This window comes from Triturus cristatus, chromosome 8 (assembly GCF_964204655.1).
Source record: "Triturus cristatus chromosome 8, aTriCri1.1, whole genome shotgun sequence".
Classification (NCBI taxonomy): domain Eukaryota; kingdom Metazoa; phylum Chordata; class Amphibia; order Caudata; family Salamandridae; genus Triturus; species Triturus cristatus.
This window is the reverse complement of record NC_140591.1, coordinates 181,072,501-181,091,171: the sequence shown is the minus strand read 5'-3', so window position 1 is coordinate 181,091,171 and position 18,671 is coordinate 181,072,501. Positions and strand designations below refer to the sequence as shown.

At 44.0% G+C, this 18,671-nt stretch overlaps 1 protein-coding gene across 4 annotated transcripts in view; it reads right to left on the bottom strand.

Annotated features, from left to right (window-relative positions):
- Positions 1-569: 569 nt before the first annotated feature.
- The window catches only part of VPS26C (VPS26 endosomal protein sorting factor C), a 250,076-nt gene continuing 231,974 nt past the window's right edge, over positions 570-18,671 (bottom strand). For 3 of the 4 annotated variants that reach the window (XM_085621271.1, XM_085621269.1, XM_085621272.1), the window contains one exon: positions 570-1,315. In XM_085621271.1, coding sequence (XP_085477397.1) covers positions 1,233-1,315 — 83 coding nt within the window. In that variant the 3' untranslated portion in view covers positions 570-1,232. Of the gene's footprint in view, positions 1,316-4,020; positions 4,175-18,671 lie in introns of those variants that run through there. The other variant, XM_085621270.1, reaches the window with a different exon arrangement.

Here is an 18,671-nt window from a genome sequence, read left to right as displayed (position 1 = left end):
TAAAGAGCCAAAGGGAAAATTTGTAGCCCCACTTTTGAGGGAAATCTGGCCATGTACCTATACTGACGGTTTTAATTTCTTGCATTTTTTGTCTACTTTACCTATTTGTATTGCAGTTTCTAATTACATTAAAGTTGCAATGTCTATAAGAAAGCGCAATGAGTCAATATAGATAAACAAAACTTTTGTAACCTTCTAATAATAATTACTCACATTTATGAAATTTTATGGTTGACATTATAGACTGTTGCATTGGGTACTTGGTGCTAGAGTTTTCATTCCCTACCAAAATTGTCTGAATACCATCTTTTGTTTTTATACTGATTTTATTTATGCCTCTGTAACTATACGATATGGACATTTTATTGTAGAAAGTATGTGTGTGAAACTTTTATGGTCTCTGGAACAGAATACATTTATTTTGAATTGACAACATGTCTACTATATTTTAATCATCTTCAAATATTGTAACCACAGTCTGTTTATGACAATATTATTACTAAAATCATTTCAGATTGTTCCAAAACATTAGCTTGTAGGAGATTGATAAGGACACAGCACACATATAGTTGCATATTGTACAAATAAAGTTTATTAAAAATATATCTGAAAACACAACTGAAATACATCATAACTGAGTGTTCAACACAAACACATGGTCATTGTATTGACACAAACAGGGACTGACCAAGTGCCATTTAATTTTTATCTCTTACAGCTGAAAGACATTGCTATAGAGATCCTCTTAAAGCAAGAACCAAAGTCTTATACCGGCAGAGACGCTGTAAGGTACTGGTCAGCGGTTCAAATGGGGTTACACAATGAAAAGTACAAAGGTGACTGATATACATGTATTCATACCCTATGAAAACAAATACAGTACAGACCATCTTCTAGGCTCATCCATAGAATTCTCAAACCTCAGATACATGTTCTAATGGCTTGTGCTGAAAACAGCTGACATATAGTCTTTAAAGGGAAGGGTAGAAACTGATGTGCAATGATGCTAGACTTTCTTATTTCATCAAAAGGAATGTCTATAGGAAATCAGAATATATTTTACAGATGTAGCTCTCCTTTTCCTTAACCTACTTTCTTAGCCAGTGAAAAGGAGTCTGATGCAAAAGACGTGTGTGCAAATTTGTGAGCTTTTGGAGCCCAGAGCTTGGTTGCTGAGGACTCGAAACTCCAAGACCATTTTCACATCTTTATACATTTTGCTTTCTAAATGGTCACATTCTGCACAGCTTGAGTGGGAAATTCTCTGTGATGAGATGGTCATCTTGTAGTCCAACCACTACATTAACTTCAAACTCTGGAAGACAGAAAAACATTATAATCTACATGAACAGCAGTGTCTATCAACATATAATATAGTTGAAAGCGTTCATTTCAGTATCATTATTTGCAGTTAACTGCGTAAAAATACCTCTGGGCAAAATATCACCGTATAATAATCTAGTTGTAACTGAAATTAATGTTTTCGAAAGAATAAAGCTATTAAAATGTAAGCTTTTGCAAGGCGACATAAGTAAAATACACATAATAGAGAGAAATGATCGGTACATGCAAAATGTCAGGTTTGGAGGGAACCTCTACCTCACCACCTCCAGGACCACGGAGTTGTTTCCGCAGAGTTTACAGCCCAAAAAAGATTTCCCCAAAAATATTTAAACTCTCCTCTCCCTTGGCACTCCTCAAAAGAAACATAGTCCCAGACCACAACTTGAAAGCATCTGCATTCTAAAATGCGTTACTTTGTATATTTTTTTATAATACAATAATTACTGGGGGGGTTCCTTCTAAAACAGGTTTGGGAGATTTGTCTCCACCAAGAAACATAGTCAAACCTAATACCAGGCTATTTTATTCACATTCCCTAAAGCATTGTATATTACTGCTGTATATAATCACTGATGTATGATTTACTTGCTGTACTTCTTTGGAGATATGTTTCATGGACAGTTATTGCCACATACCATTAAACTTTGTTTTCACAATGCCACTTACTAGGAGCATCTCTAGTTCCATAAAAAAAAATCACCACCTTGTATATTAGCTTTCTGCGAGTTGTGGAATTAAACATATTATTCAGTTCACACATTATTTAAATATTTTTGTGAAAACTTTGGTAAGAAAATGTGTGAACACATGCATTTCTATAGTGCTGGGGCTATTTCAATTCACTTCAATGCCATATTTTTCAGATAACGGATGCTGAATAATATAAACAAGTCCAAGATGTGGTTATTGTGGCATTGATCACAGTCAAGATTAATCTGTCAAGTAAACAATCTTTGACTAGAATAATGTTAAACTATAAGTGCATCTCAAATATATTTATAGTAATAAACAAGTTTAGTAATTAGATGTGACGGACATCATAGTATTTCAAAAGTTTCTTAACTTTATGCCTAAAATGGAGGTAGTCAGATGTGCAACATGAAACAAACTTAACAATGGCAATTTCAATTTATTTATTTTACAGAGTTTTATATAGCGCGAACTTGACCCGAATCGGGTATCAGAGCGCTTTACATAGCACCAGTTGCATTACATGAGGACACATTCATTTTTGTTAGGCACAGGGAGATTAAGCGATTTGCCCAGAATGACAGGATGTTCAGCGTCATTGCCAATACTCGAACCCAGTTCCCCAGATTTGAGATGGACCGCCCTAGCCGTTAGGCCAACTCCTCTCCTCAATACACTGTTTCATGGTATTGTAACAGAGACAGCATGTCTACATGTTAATCATCGCAAAACCAAAGGGAATGATGGACGGAGTGTTGAACATTGCAAGCACTCACCCCCAGTCAACTGATCTGGGTTTAATCCATCACCGTTCTTTAGCCCACTCTGCCACCCCAGTTCAGACATGGCCATATGCAAATCAGTCTGACCCTGTGCCTCATGGGAACAGTCCAGCCCGAACTGCCAAGCCATGTCTTCCCTGGACTGGAAACAAGCTTCCTAGGACCGGTTTCTGGCATCCCAGCCGTCTTCAGCCAGGCTTGCTTGAATCCAGTGGCAAAGTGAGCAAGGGACTCGCGTCTGAGCATACCCTGCCAACTTATGGCGAACAAAGCAAAACCAAAGGGAATGATGGACAGAGTGTTGAACATTGCAAGCACTCACCCCCAGTCAACTGATCTGGGTTTAATCCATCACCGTTCTTTAGCCCACTCTGCCACCCCAGTTCAGACATGGCCATATGCAAATCAGTCTGACCCTGTGCCTCATGGGAACAGTCCAGCCCGAACTGCCAAGCCATGTCTTCCCTGGACCGAAAACAAGCTTCCTAGGACCGGTTAATCATCTTCAAATACTGTAACCAAAGTCTCTGAGTAGGACAACATATTTACGAATAGAATTTCAAATTGTTCCAAAACACCAGCTTGTAGGAGATTGGTGAGGACACACCATACATATGATAGCATTAAAAATATATCTGAAAACACAAGTGACATGCATCACAACTGAGTGTTCAACACAAACACATGGTCACTGTATTGAAACAAACAGGGATTGACCAAGTGCCATTTCATGTTTATCTCTTACAGCCGAAAGATACTAATTTAGAGATCCTCTTAAAGCAAGAACCGAAGTCTTACACTGGCAGAGACGCTTTAAAGCACTGGTCAGCGGTTCACGTTGTATTACACAATATAAAGTACAAATGTCATTGATATACATGAATTCATACCATATGAGCACACATACAATACGGCCCATTGGGTGACAGTTAGATACATCTTATAGGCTCTTCCGAAGTATTCTCAAACCTCAGATTCAATGTCTAACGGCTTCTGCTGAGAACAGCTGAACTATAGAGTCTTTAAAGGAAAAGGTAGGAACATGTGCAATGATGCTAGACTTTCTTATTTCACAAAAGGGAATGTCTGTAGGAAATCAGAATATATTTTACAGCTGTAGCTCTCCTTTTCCTACTTTCTAAGCCTATGAAAATGGGTGTGATGCAAAAGATGTCTGTGCAAATCTGTGAGCTTTCGGACCCCATAACTTGGCTGCTGAGAACTTTAAACTCCAAGACCAGTTTCTCCTCTTTCTACATTTTGCTTTCTAAATGGTCACAACCTGCACAGCTTGAGCGGGAAATTCTCTGTGATGAAGTGATCATCTTGTAGTACAACCACTACATTAACTTCAAACTCTGGAAGACAGAAAAATATTGTAATAGACATGAACAGCAGTGTCTATCAACAGATAAAATAGTTATAAGTGTTCATTTCAGCATAGCTATTTGCCGTTAACTGCATAGAAATATGTCTGGGAAAATATCACCGTGTAATAATCTAGTTGTAATTGAAAATAATCTTTTCAAAAAGAATAAACCTAGAAAATTGTAATTTAAATAGGTGGGATTCTCTACACAGAATACCTATACATTATGAGGCCCAGATTTACAAAGAAATCTGCAACACAGCAAGTAAAGTTGAGGTGCTTTGTTGTGTGAATTGGAGAGAGCAGAACAGCGCCACCTCTACTACGATGTGGCGCTGTTCTGCTCTTTTCCTGTGCTGGTGCACTGTAAGTTGCCATGCGCCAAAGCAGACACCCTTGCGCCACAGTGTAAAAACTATGCTTTAAGAGATTTCCCTCTTTGTTTGTGTGCTGTATTCTACAGCATACATACAAATAGGGAAAAAAGAAAATATTTCTCCTCGTTACACCTACCTCAGGGAGGCAGAGGATTTTTGCACACATCCTTCAATACAATTCTTTGAAGATAGGGATTTGCGTACAAACCCATGAAGGTTGTATGTGAATGAAAAATGTCCTAGTAATCATGACGGAAAGTTTCAATTCTATTAAGGATGCAGAGGCGAGGATTATGCTGTAACTTCCTTTATTACTTACAGCCAGCAGTGTTCAACATTAACAAAACAAGCATTTACAATGCAATGGTCTCGGCATTGTTAAAGTTAGAGCTATTGGCATTGCTCATGACATTATTTTTGTTTATGTTTTTGTTTTTAAAACATTTAAAGAAACTGCATTGTTATTTACAATGTCAATAGCTTAATCACTCAAATGCGAGACCTATTGCATTTGCGCCCACACACAGTTACCCACACACAAAGCCACCCACACACACACAGCCACTCACATAGAGCAACCCACACACAAATAGAGCCACCCACAGAGCCACCTACACACACACAGTTACCCACACACAGAGCCACCACGCATAGAGCCACCTACAAAAAAAAGCCATACACAGAGCCACACACACAGACACCCACACAGAGCCACCCACACACACATTGAGCCTCCCCCACACACACAGAGCCTCCCACACACACACACACACACACAAAGCAGCAAAAGAAAAATTCAACAGAAATGCCATGTGAGGTATAATTTGCCATTTCTTGCCACATAGTCCAATCATCCCTTGCGCATAATTTGGACCTCATTGCCACATAATCCTGTTGGCCCTGACTAAATTCTAATGCCAATCTTGAACCTGCATTCATTCCTTTCCACACCTTTACCGTGACTTACTTCTAAATGATGTGTCTTTTGCTTTCTGTTTATTATCAGAATGTGAATTTTGCTATAACATTAATTATCACTAGTGGACTTCAGGGTGCACTTTATTACACTCCAGAGCGTCGTCTTGTAGAAGTTACTGCTTGCACAAGGCACAATTTTTCGTCAATCATTCTGAGGCAAACTCCTGTCTGTATTAATAATTCTGATTTGTTGGCCTTCAGAACTGGACACGGTTCTTGAGATGTGGTTCTGCGCCGTTATATTTGTGTCTATAAACACCTGTCTGAGGTGACTCAGCTGAACGTGTGTGGATTTCTGGGCAGATATGACGCACGTCCTTTTAACAGGATTCATGTGAGACTGTTGCTGCAAAAATACCGCCCAAGCTTATCAGAAACTATTAGCAGAGCGTTAAAGTCGCATCTGCTTCTGAAAATGCGAACGATGGGGGGCTGATAACAAGCTTTAGGGGACAAAGGTAAAGCGGCAGAGCAGGCCGACAAATACAGAATGATTTGGTGGCCAAGGACGACAGTGCAGGCCTGTCCGGCGTTACTAGCGAATAGCAGTACAGGCTGGGCCTGTTCACCTGCCAGCAGTGTGATTTGTAGGCATGGCTTGAAAGTGAAGCTATCAAGCAAGACCTGTTGCTACCAATGCTTTCTTAAAGTGGCTGTGCACTTTGTACAAGCAAGTACTTCTCTCTTTACCTTACTTTTATCTTGCATTGTTTAACGCATTTAAATGAAAGATTCCCGTGCAATAAATTATTGTTCTTTTTGTATTTCATTTACAATTCTGATTTAGATATCAGTGAATGAATACTGCGCGAAATGAAATTTGGGAGGCGAAGAAAAAGGGTTTTGTTGCGTGTGTTTTTTCTTTCTGGTTTTCTCTGTGCCGCCCCACATCTGCTCTCTAATTTCAGGATGTCTCTTTGAAGTGATTATGCAGTGATCCCTAAGGGGGGGCGGGTGTAAGACAATCTACATTCACAGGCTAGCAGCCCTTCCGTGTGTGTCAGGCGTGCCAGGACAAAGACACTCTGGCTGCCAATAGCAGACCTTGGGGCTTTGCGTTACTTCCTGTGGCGCACATTTGACCACTCATTGGCCACTTTTTATGCAAGTATTCAGTTCATTCTTTTCAGGCGTGGGTATTGTACTTTTGCTGGTTTGTTTATTGGCCGCTTTTAAATTAGTTCTTTACGAATACTTACTGTAGGGGCATGCACTAAGTGGTTTGCAAAATCGCCCATCTCACACACACACATGAACCGGAAGTAGCACCTGTCCTACTGACAAACGCTAGGTATTCGTACTTGTGTACAGAATACTTTCCTTTGAGACGAGACTGTGCGTCGTTGAGGGAATCGCCCTGAACACCGCCGCCTTTCTCCGAGGTGAAGCAGAAATGCCTCGGAGAAAGGCAGCGGCGGTTTCGGATTCGGGGGCGTGTTTTTCTTTTTCTCTCCTCTTGCCATTGGCTGGAGGAGAGAAAAACACGCCCAGCGAAAAGTAGCGAAAAAAAAACGCCCCCGAATCCGAAAAGGACGGGGCCTGTTTTGCGAGACGATCCTCTTCTCCAATGGCTGGCCAGCATTTAAGAGGCCAGCCAATGGAGAAGAGGAGAGAAGAGGGGCAGGTTCAAGCCCCTCTTCTCCAAGTCATTAAATCTCGGAGCGAGACTGCGCAAGCGCAGCCCTCGAGCCGAGACCTAAAAACTAGCACTCCCATGGTTTATTAGGCAGTCCATAATAGCCAATCAGTATCCTCCATCATTCCTGAGGGTGTGTGCTTCCTGTTGCAACAACTCTTTCAAGACTGCGGCCAGAACAAACTTGCATCAGATCATTTGTTTTTAGCACCTTCGGAACCTGAAACAGATCAACCAGAAGACCCATGACTCTATTCTTCATGACCTTGACAATCAATATCACAAAGCAAATACAAAAGCAGAAACACTTAAGGATCAAAGAAAATACATTTCTGTAGAGTATCCAAACGGAAACAAGTCAGACATACTTATACCATACGAGGAAACACCATCCCAACGGAAAGGAGATGAAACCACGAAGGGTGGGAACAAGGAGGAGATCGCTAGAGCCCTGGGAGGGAATAATCCTTGCCTCCGCGTCCTTAATAGAATTGAAACTTTCTGTCATGATTACTAGGAAATCTTTCATTCTATGTCAGGACCGGAGGCGAGGCTTATGCTAGTTCAAAGCTTATCCACCACTAGCGAGGCCATTTCCACGACTGGTTTGAAATAGAACCTCTTAAACATCGAGTCGGATGACCAGTCGGCCACGTTCAAAATGTCTTCCAACCTGGCCCCCAGGGAGAAAGCTTTTGACGCCATGGCTCCACGCACCGAATGGGCTCCAAACTGTGACACATTTATGCCCGCTTCCTGCATCACCGATCAGATCCAGTGTGCTATAGTCGGTGGTGTAACCACTTTGAAGGGCTTTCGTAAGGAAATCAACAACTGCCGTTCTCCCGGAGGACGCATCTCCTCCGTCATGCTTTCGTACTCCTTAAGACATCTGACCACGCACAACTTGGGCGAGTTATCAAAGGCCGGATACGAGATCACTCTAGAGTCCGACTTAGTTCTGCGGACGATGTGGAAAGTAACCTCCTGCGGGGTATAGCCCCGGCCTGAAATGTCCAGAGCCCGAACATCAGACACTCTGTGACAGGAAATAAGGCACAGGAGCATCGCCAGCTTAGCCGAAAGCTCCTTTCGAGACTGGAGAACCTTGTTAACATCCCAAAGAGATGAATATCTAGGTTCCGGGGGAAGCGTTGAGCGTATATCCCTCAGCAACTTGCAAACCATAAGGTGTTCCCCGACCGGGCGTTTTTGGAGTGGCAAATGACCCGCTGAGATCGCGGAACGATAGCAATTAATCGTCTAATAAGCGAAACCCTGAGAAGCTACTGAAGCCAAGAAGTTCAGGATAGCTACCACTTCGCATCCCATGGGATCGTGATTGTTCCGAACACACCAACCGATCCATCAAGCCCAGGCCGATCTGTATCTCTTGTTGCTGCTGTCCGCCCACGCTGCACCCAGCAATCGCTGCGCTTCTTGCGATAGTCCGCCGACTATCCAGCGATGCCTGAAATCTGCTAGGCCATCAGAGGCATTCTCCCCTGCTGGAGGAGGGGGTGAGGGAGACCTTGAAGGTCCCTCAGAAGAAAAGGATCGCAGGGTAGAAGGATTGGAGAATCCCAAGAAATTTCCAGAAGAACTGGAAACCACACTTGCGACCTCCAATAAGGAGTGATCAGCACCACCTTCCCTTGCTGACTGCAAACATGAGTTGTGAGCCTCATGATCATTGCGAAGGGGGGAAAAGCATAACCGGTGGTTCCGGACCAATCTAGGAGAAAAGCATCTGTTGCGGTCCCCAGAGGGTCTGACTTCCAACTGTAGAAGTTTGGGAGCTGGTGATCCAACCTGGATGCAAAGAGGTCCGTCGAGAACGGGCGCCACGTGTCATACAACCTCTGGAAGACCCGTGGTTGAAGCGGTAACAAACTCATGTCCAGCCAACTCCTGGAACACCAGTCCGCCACTACGTTGGACACTCCCGGGAGGTATTCCGCGGTTACCGAGATGTCGTGGGAAAGACAAAAGGTCCACAAGTCCTTGGCCATATCCACCAACGCCTTGGACTTCGTACCCCCGAGATGGTTGATATATAGCACCGCCGAGACGGTGTCCATTTTCAATAGGACATTGCAGGCTATCTTGTCCTTGGTCCAGCATCGAATCGCGAAGGAGCCCGCCATCAATTCCAGACAATTGATGTGCAGCGGACTTTCTGCGGCAGACCACTTTCTGCCGGTAAAGGAGTCCCCGCAACGAGCCCCCCAGCCCGATTTGCTGGCGTCTGACTCTATCACTAGGTCCGGATCGCAGCCAAAAATGGCTCTGCCATTCCAGGCTTCCATTTGGTCGAGCCACCATCTCAACTCCATGCGAACCTCCTCTGTGAGGGGAACTTGGTCCACATATTGCAGGCCCTTGCGGGGATGGGAGGCTTTCAGACGCTGAAGCACCCTGTAGTGGAGCGGGCCCGAGAAGATAGCCTGGATAGACGAGGACAAGAGACCCACCAGGCTTGCTATCTGCCTCAGCGAGGTGGAAGAACAAGCTAGAGTACATCTGAGCTCCCTGCGACGATCTTCTGAGTGGGAAGGCTCAGGGTGCAAGCCACCGAATCGATGGTAAACCCCAGGAAGGTCGCCTGTCTGGACGGGGGTCAGAAGAGACTTCTTGCCGTTGATGACAAATCCCAGGCTCTGCAAGAGATCCACCGTTTCCTTGATCCGGACAACCAGACGGGAGGGGCACTGCTCCAGAAGCAGGATATCGTCTAGATAGACGATGAGGCGCAGTCCCTTCGCCCGAAGTGTCCCCACAACCGGCTTGAGAACCTTCGTGAAGCACTATGGGGCTGACGAAAGCCAGAAGGGGAGGGTCGCAAACTCGTAGACCACGCCCTTCCAGAGAAATTGAAGTAAACGCCTGTGAGGAGGGAACACTGGTACTGTTAAGTACACGTCCTTCAAATCAAAGCGCGCCATCTAATCATTGGGTTGCAGGAGGTCAGGCAAAAGATGGATGCCTTCCATCTTGAAGTGGCGGTAGACCAGCCGCTGATTGAACTCTTTGAGATTTATGACGGGACGCTGACCACTGTCTGTCTTGTCCACGACCAAGATGTTGCTGAGAAAACCTCTAGGATGAAGGCAGGAGGGAACAACGGCTCCTTTCCGCAGAAGCTCGGTCACCTCTTTGTTGATAAGAGCGACCTTGTCTTGTGCAAAACACAGCGGTTTGGGGGCGAACGTCCTGGACGGGAGTACCGTAGAACTCTATCTGGAAACCCTTTACTGTCTGTAGCACCCAGGCATCTGAGGTAATTGTTCTCCAAGTGTGCTTGAAAAGTGCCAAACTGCCCCCCACTTTGAGGTGTTGTAAAGGTAAAAGGCTCACCTGTTGTGGCCAGTGGTTGGCCTCGTCCTCTGCCTCCCCTGCCTCTGTATCCACGGCGGCACTGGAAGAACTCTTGTGTGCCGGGGTCCGTATTCTTCTTGCCACCTCGTTGAGGGCCTTGGGTGTAGAACTTGCCGGCCGAGCACCCCCTGCCACGGCCAGCGCTGACAAAAACACGAGGGTGGAAGACCTTTTTGATGGAGGTCTGCGCTTTGTCGAGCGAGGTAAAGGTCGAGACAAACTTCGTCAGTTCCCGTATGAAGGGATCCCTAAAAAGGCCACCCTGAGCAACAGCGCCCGCCTCTGAAGCGGCTAAGCTTGGGGTCGACCTTTAAAAGGAAGGAACAACGCCTTTCGGTCGAGAGGGAGCAATTAGTGTTCCCCAAAAAGACAATGGCTCTCTGAACCCAGTGGGAAACACGGTCTGGTGATAACGAGGAACCTGCTGCCTTCGCTTCTTCAGCCAATTCCAATATTTTGGTAAGCGGTCCAGTCAGGTCCAGGAGCTTATCCTGACAGTTCTTCCAGGAACGGTCGATACCCTTCTTAGGATCCCGAATATACTTTTGCAGGAAGGTTGCCATCTTCGGGTCGACCTCTAGCATTGTCGCGACCTTGCCCAGAAGGGTTGGCCAAGGGCACTCTGCCCTAAGGCAGGCCCTAACCTCCTTTTCAAGAGGCTTACGTAGGCGACCGGCGACGAAAGCCAAAACCTTAGGGGAAGGCATCCAGGCTGAGGAACGTGAATGGATTAGGTCCTCAGGGACCAGCATATCGGAGGGATCTTCACTCTGCTTAGAGGAATCCGAAGTGGGCACTCGAGGGTCCCAAGGCGTAAAGGGTCCTGCTTCATCCTGGGCATCCCCTGCCGAGTCGTCATCTTCATCCTGGCCAAAGTCTGGGGTTTCCAGAACGTCTGTGGTCCTGTCTTGCTATGCTGGAGGAGGCCTGGCCAGGAAAGCCTTCTTAAGGCGCTCGAACGCCCCCAACTCGGGAGCCGAGGTGCTTTTGCGCTTCTCCGCGCGCTGGGGTCGCTCTGCCTGTATGGCATATGCATAATGTGGCGCTCAAAGGGACCCATTGCTGCCTCCACTGCTCAACAGCGTCACAAAACTCGTCATCCAAGGAGATTACCTGAAGCGACTCCTCGTCCGTGTAATCCATTTCCATCATCGGCTGCAGTAGAAAGAATTTCAGTCTACACGCTCACGCGTGAACAGGCAAGCCTGAATATTTTGGCAGAAGTAGGTATAGTGGCACACTTAACTTTCAAATGCCGCGAAGCGGCTAACAGGTAATAGGACTGCCCGGGGGTGACTCACCCTATGCGTCAATGGGTGTCTGAGGTTTGGGCCCGCCCCACCACAGCCAGTAAGCGCTATGTGAAACGAGAAAAAAACGCGCCTTATTTAAGCCTGCCTCACAGCAGTAATCAGACTCACAATTTGCAGGTGTCAACGTTGTGGTTGCGCCGAAAGAAACGAATCAACCCGCCAAAGCAGGTGTCAGGGTTCCCAGACCCGCCGGGCAAGGGTATGCGTCGGCCGGAAAAGCGCGGGTTGCGCAATTGAACTCGCCGCTCCTCAACGGCTAGTACGGCGCGGACAAACGAGATCAAAGCGGCGCCCCCTCGCGGGCCGAGGCGCACTGCACCAAAGAGCCTGTCTTGAGGGGCCGCGAGCGGAGCTTCCGAACGCTCCCGCGGCCCGATCAAAGATAACACCTGAGAATGGGAAAAAACATCAAACAGAGCAAATTACCATCAATTAACGTTGACGGCGAAACGCCGCGCACAGAAGGGGAAACACAACACTGAGGAAACACTGATGTGCCTAACCCAGTCACCTGTGACAAAATACCTGCCTCCGCTGAAGCGCAGGAGGCGAAGGGCACAACAGGGCGATTAACCAACACTACGCGCAACACACTGTGAAAGAAAAGTGTGCAATAACCAGTAAACACATCAAATTCACTTCGCAAAACGCAGCGTAAATCAAATGTGACTTATCTGCTGGCAGCAGGAAAGAAAGAGGAGTTACCACAGGAAGCACACGCCCTCAAGGATGATGGAGGATGCTGATTGGCTATTATGGACTGCCTAATGCATCATGGGAGTGCTAGTTTTTTGTTACATGTTAAAGTTGAACACTGCTGGTTGTAAGGAATAAAGGAAGTTACAGCATAATCCTCGCCTCCGGTCCCAACATAGAATGCCCATGCAACATCCATGGGATGCCCCCTTGATGCAAATTAATGCAGCCTTGCGTTACTTTTAGTTACAAACCAACGCAAATCAAGATTTGCATTGGAGTGTAAATTTCAACCTAATTCTTTGCGTAAAGTTTGCGTTAAAGCTGACATAAAATCTTTGTAAATAAAGTGTTTCCAGCCTTCAACGTCTGCAAGGGGGCTCTGTATTTAAAAAACAGAGATGGAACAAATCAGTAGAGCTCATAAATTAAACAAAGGGATTCATGTTGCTCACACAATCACCTCGACTTAAATTCACTTAATCTCATCTCAGTTATCATAAACCTATCCACAGATATGATGCATATCTCTAAATACATCTTACACTTTTTCATTCGGTTCCAAAGAAACAAAGGCAATCAAAATGGGAAGGTGTGCCAGCGTGAAAATGACTACTCTCTCTCTTTGTATGTAAATCTCAGCTTTTCAAGCTGTATATTATTCCAGTCTGCATCCCACATGCTGTAAAGTGAGTATTTTTGCAATACCATTTAGCGATTTCCCTTTCCATATGATTTTTGGTCCAGATCACTGAATTGCTGACATTTCTCATCCAAGTAATCCAGCATGCCTTTGGACTATGACACAACCAGAACATCCATTGTCCATTGTGGATCGGACTCCACCAGATGAGGGTTTTCCTTGATTGTCGCCATTTTTTATCCTGCAGCATTTTCCATATGGACGGGGGTTCTCTGCCAGATTTAGGTCCAAAACCTACAGAATTTAGTGAGTTGAGAAGAAGATGCAATCTCCAGCGTTGCCTCCCCTGTTAGGTTCAACAGTCAACCTAATCTGCTGCACCTTTATTACGGGTTTTTCAGAGGTTAAACGGCAATGGGAGTTTCTCGCTCATTTTTTAAGTAATTGTGCGGTCTGCAGCATGCGCGCAAATTAAGTATTTCTGTGGGTTTCTGAAAAAAACACAGCTCAGGATGATGGAGCAGTGGTTGAGATTTCGGAGGTGAAATATCTAGAGTTCTTGCACTAACTCAGACGCCAACCTTTCGCACAATCAGTAATAAAGTGAAAACACCACACAAGAAAAATCCCACACCAATTAAAAAAAATAGATTAAAATGTATTAAATTATTTGACACCAAAACGACATCAGTCCAATTAGTAGAACCTGAGATATGCAATTTTCAAGGTTTTGAAGAAAAAACAGTGCTTAGAAACAAGAAGTACCAATTGCGGTTATCGGGTAGCAGTGGACTGGGTCCAAGTCACAAGTTCTGGCCGACCGCGATGGAGTGCAGGTCAGATACAGTCCCAGGTTAGTCCAGTTGAAGGTTTACCTTCTCAGGTTCATGCAAAGAGTCCCGTTCGCGCTGCAGAGGAGCACGGGACGGATAAAGGGCTGAGTTCAGTCAACTGTAAAAATTACATTGAGTGCTGGTGCGTCGGGATGCAAAGTCCTTGCGCTGGCCTGCGTGGCGTGGGTATCGAGGAGCCGTCAATGAGAGCTGAGATGTGCTGTGTCGAGGTGCATTGTCAAGCTCACTGGAGCCGTTGATGGGCGCTTACCGTTCAGAGTCCGACGTCAAGATGCGCTGAGGTAGATGAAGCTGCTGGTGCAGCGAGGACTTGTGGGGTGATGCTCCGGTACTAAACTGAGATGTTTCGAGCTGGGCCGGTTGTCGCCATCAAGATGCGTCGCAATGGGTTGCACTAGGTCAGTGCTTGTAAAGCCGCCAATCAGAGGCTTGAATGCGCAATCCGGCGTCAAGTTGGGCCGGTTGTCGGCAAAAAGATGCGTCATGCTGGGTCAGTGCTGTGAGGCTGCCAAACTGGAGCTGCGAAGCGTGGTCCTCCATTGAGATGTGTCAGGTTGCGTTGGCACGGAGGAGCATGTTTTTTCCCTTTAGCTCAGAACAGGAGGCCATCTAATTAGCTGGTGCCAGCTTAGAAGTGGGCTAAACATTTAGAATTACCTCTACAGAGAGGTGTCTGGCTTTTCCGGCCTCCCTGACCTGGTCCCAGTCTGTTTGGGGGCACAATAGGCTAGTGTGAAGCCATTTGTGTCTGAGTTGAGCCAGTGCCTTTAAAGTGCAGGTGTGGTAGTTGACAGCTCCGCCCCCCCTTTCAAGTTAGAGATAGCCCATCCAGCCAACTTCCAGACCTACCTTTGTGATACTGTCTAGGAGGAATACACAAAGTCCAACTGCCAACTACACCATAGTCATGTGATCCAGGAACATACTGCTGGCACCAGATGTTTAGGACAAGAAAATGGAAACTTTATAAAAGTGCCATTTTCAAAATTGTGACTTAAAATCGGACTTATCATTAAAGAGGGTTTTAAATTTACAATTCCTCAGATGCCAAACATAACTTTCCTCCTTGCCTCCAATCAATGTCATCACTTATTAAATGTAATAAGGCAACCCAATATTATCTTAGGGAATAGGTAGGCCTCAGTAGTGGAAAACAAATTAAACATTTAAAGACACATAATGGCATTATGATGACTCATTGATTTCTGTAAATGTATATGTCCACACAGAGAAACTAATTTATTGAAAAATAAGAAAACAAAACAAAAATATTCATATATCATATCAATTAAAAAGAAGTACTAAAACATACAAGTTTGTTTGTTCCATTATGTGTCTTTAAATGTTCTTGTCATACATGTATGCATGTCTGAAGTCTAGTTAGAAGTAATGTAGTTTAATTGGGAGTCGAGAGGCAACAAGCTTGTTATCCACACTGTGCCCGCTGTTTTCCTTTTTCCCCATTAATATTGTATATGCTACAATATTCTTGGCATGCCTGTTTCAAGCGCACATCGTAGAATGTGCTGCTTTCTTGGAAGTACCAATGTGAATCTTGAACGAACTCAGCTGGTTCCCCCCAAGGGGACACCAAATAGGGATATGTACATTAAATATGGTATTTCTTCCATAATGTAAAAGTACACTGTGGAACCAACATATATATATAGGAAAAGGAGGATCCTCTTTTACGCACTTAGTAAAATTCGTAAGTAATAATATGGAGCACTTTTGAGTGTTTTGCCAGCCCAACTGGTAATTCAATATTTTTGAAAAGGTCTAAGGCTAGAACATGCAACAATCTTAGCTCTGTTTTTGGTGCAGTCTCTGGACTATTTTATTTTGTTGAGAGCTCTCTTTTTGTAAATATAATTTACAATTGGTATTTACAAATGGTTTGGTTTGAGTGCAGTCTGTGGACTGCCTCATGTTTTTGTCCTAAGTGTTGATTTGTGGGTTGATTGTGTGTTTGAATGTCTATGTGGTTTGATACCGGTGGTACTTGTGTGAGTGAGTAGCGATTGCGCTCTTTGTGTAAGAATGGCTAGCTTTAAGCACGCTGTGTTATGTGTTATGAATGTGTGACCCCCTTGTTGAAAATGTTTGGAATGAGCTCAATTTGGTTTGCTGTCGTCATTTGTGTTCTGTAGATGCCATTGGGGAAATTACACTTTGAAATTTAAAGAATGAAAAATATAGCATATGGTAGGTAGCTACACGCTACTATTAACAATAAAGTAGTAACAGAGTATAGATGTATTAACCTTTCATTATTATATCGCTACAGTGGTAAAGTACAAAATTAGAATTAAAACCCAATAGTGGAACTAGGCCTCATTGAAAGGGAAAAAAAATGAAATTGTGTGCTTTGCATAACTAGGACTCTATATAAAATGTTACAGTATTATCCTTAAATATTAAAGGGCATTCACATCATCTGAGTGAATTGGTTGTTGCTGAAATAAACACGACATTACAAAACGATAGATTTTGACTGGATTGAAATGCCTGGCTTTCAAATAGACTGAATCCTGCTCAAATTTCCTGCACCAGAAATAGAGCCCTTCTTTTTCCAGCTGTTCAAAGCTGTCTCACTGAGAGGAACCTGTCTGTCACAACCAACTGTCACAACTAACGGAGATTAAACTTTTTCAAGACATTACACTAGAGCAAAGGGGTTTTTCTCCTGAGAAAGGCGTATAAATTGATGCCTGCTGGTCAGAGCACAGCTGAGTAAATAACACATGGCTATTCCTGGTCAAAGTCACGAGGAAAATGCTGGGTCAACTAGATCTTAAATTGTATGAAGACATGTGCGTGAACAACTACTGATTTTTGAAAGTTAATATTACAGTTTTATTATGTTGGATAAAATAGAAAGGATTAAAAGTGTAGGATTTTCTGGTTGCTTTTTATATAAGCACATCTGTGGTTCTGATGTTAAATTATGACTGCCCTTTAAAAAGTGGCGCAAGCTATTTTAGGTTTAAGTAATGCTTCTGTGCTTAGTGTCATAAATACATGCATTTAAAGGCGAAAGGAAAGGAATGAGGATGTGGAACCATCAAAAGGGTTGGTGATCATTATTTTAAAAAAAAAAAGAATTTTGACTATATGAAAAACATATATTTTTTTTAAATAATTGCACTAAAATCGTTTTTGATCTCTATAATGTCTAATAATCATACTGTGAAAAATATATAGCTCCTAGCATCAAAGTTGAAATTTGAGAAGTTCTTTACCACGATGGGGTTGGGGGTGGTTGGGGTAAAATGTGAAATTTCACTTTACCCAGGTGTATAAAAACGTATTTTATAAGGGTGTACCTTATACATTTTTGATCCCCCATTCCTGGGATATCCAGGGGAGACCCTGGGGGTCCCTAATATGCCAAATCATTGTAGGTTATCCATTTTTAAGTGCCCCTACCACCAAAGTCGAATTTGGGCACAATTTACTTTTTAAAAGCTGCCCTGCCACCCAAGAACTGTTTTTAAACTGGTCTCAGGCTTCAGTGATGCACACATGCAAGTATAGAACAAGCAGCTGACCTCTATACTGCTAGAAAAGCACACCACACACTGCACACAAATGAAAATAAGTATAAATATACAGCAGAAGTTAGATCCTACCTTTAAAATTATTAGACGGAACAGGACTGCCTTTCAGCTGTGAGTCTCCAGAGTGACTTTGAATTGGAAAAACCGCATGGAAAAGCCTTTCACAAAGATGGGACAGCTGGTAAGGCTCAGAGGTTGAGTTCTGCATTTAGCAGCCTAGCAGGGCTAAGGGCAAGGTTTGCTTTGGCACTTCAACCTCCGAAAAGATTTAGAAAGAAGAGATGACAGTGCAGAGAGAAAGAGCAGCTTTGCTTACTATTTTTGGCAAAAGACCAGGCAAGTTCTGCGCAGTCATAGGAAGAGAAGGAAAAGTAGTAACGTATGTGGGCCCTGTGTAGAGCATAGCTCTGCCATGTATATACAAATAATGGTTTTCGCTTAAAGATTACTGTGCAAGGGCTAAGATAAGGAGGCAATGGAATTTAGTTTGCATTCATGCGCCCTCATGTTAAAATAGTACAATTGCTAAGGGAATTGGTAATTGGTTATTAATGCTTTCTAAGTTAACTCAATGTGCTTGTGTTAGGCTGAACAAGAAAATAGCCACTTTTTAAAGTGCTATTTTCAAACACAGAATTTAGGAACCATCCTTCCTAACAGATGGGTTTTTAAATTCTGAGTTCAGGGATACCAGACTCTATATGTCCATCTTGCTGTTATGGAAATATGTAGGTAAACATGTTACACAGCATTCCCATGTTATTCTGTGGCCAAGATAGCCTTTCAATAGTGAAAAACGAAATTGGCAGTATTTCACAATCAGGACATGTTACCCACACTAGTACATGTCCTACCTTTTACATACACTGCACCCTGCCCAGGGGGGTACTTGGGGCCTACCATAGGGGTGCCCAATGTGTGAGGGAAGGGTCAGGCCTGGCACGTGTGTACACTGGCCAGGACAACATGACAGTTCACAGACTGCGCAGGGGCACTGTAGTCGCAGGCCTGAGACACCATTTTAGGACTACTCATGTGGGTTGCACAATCA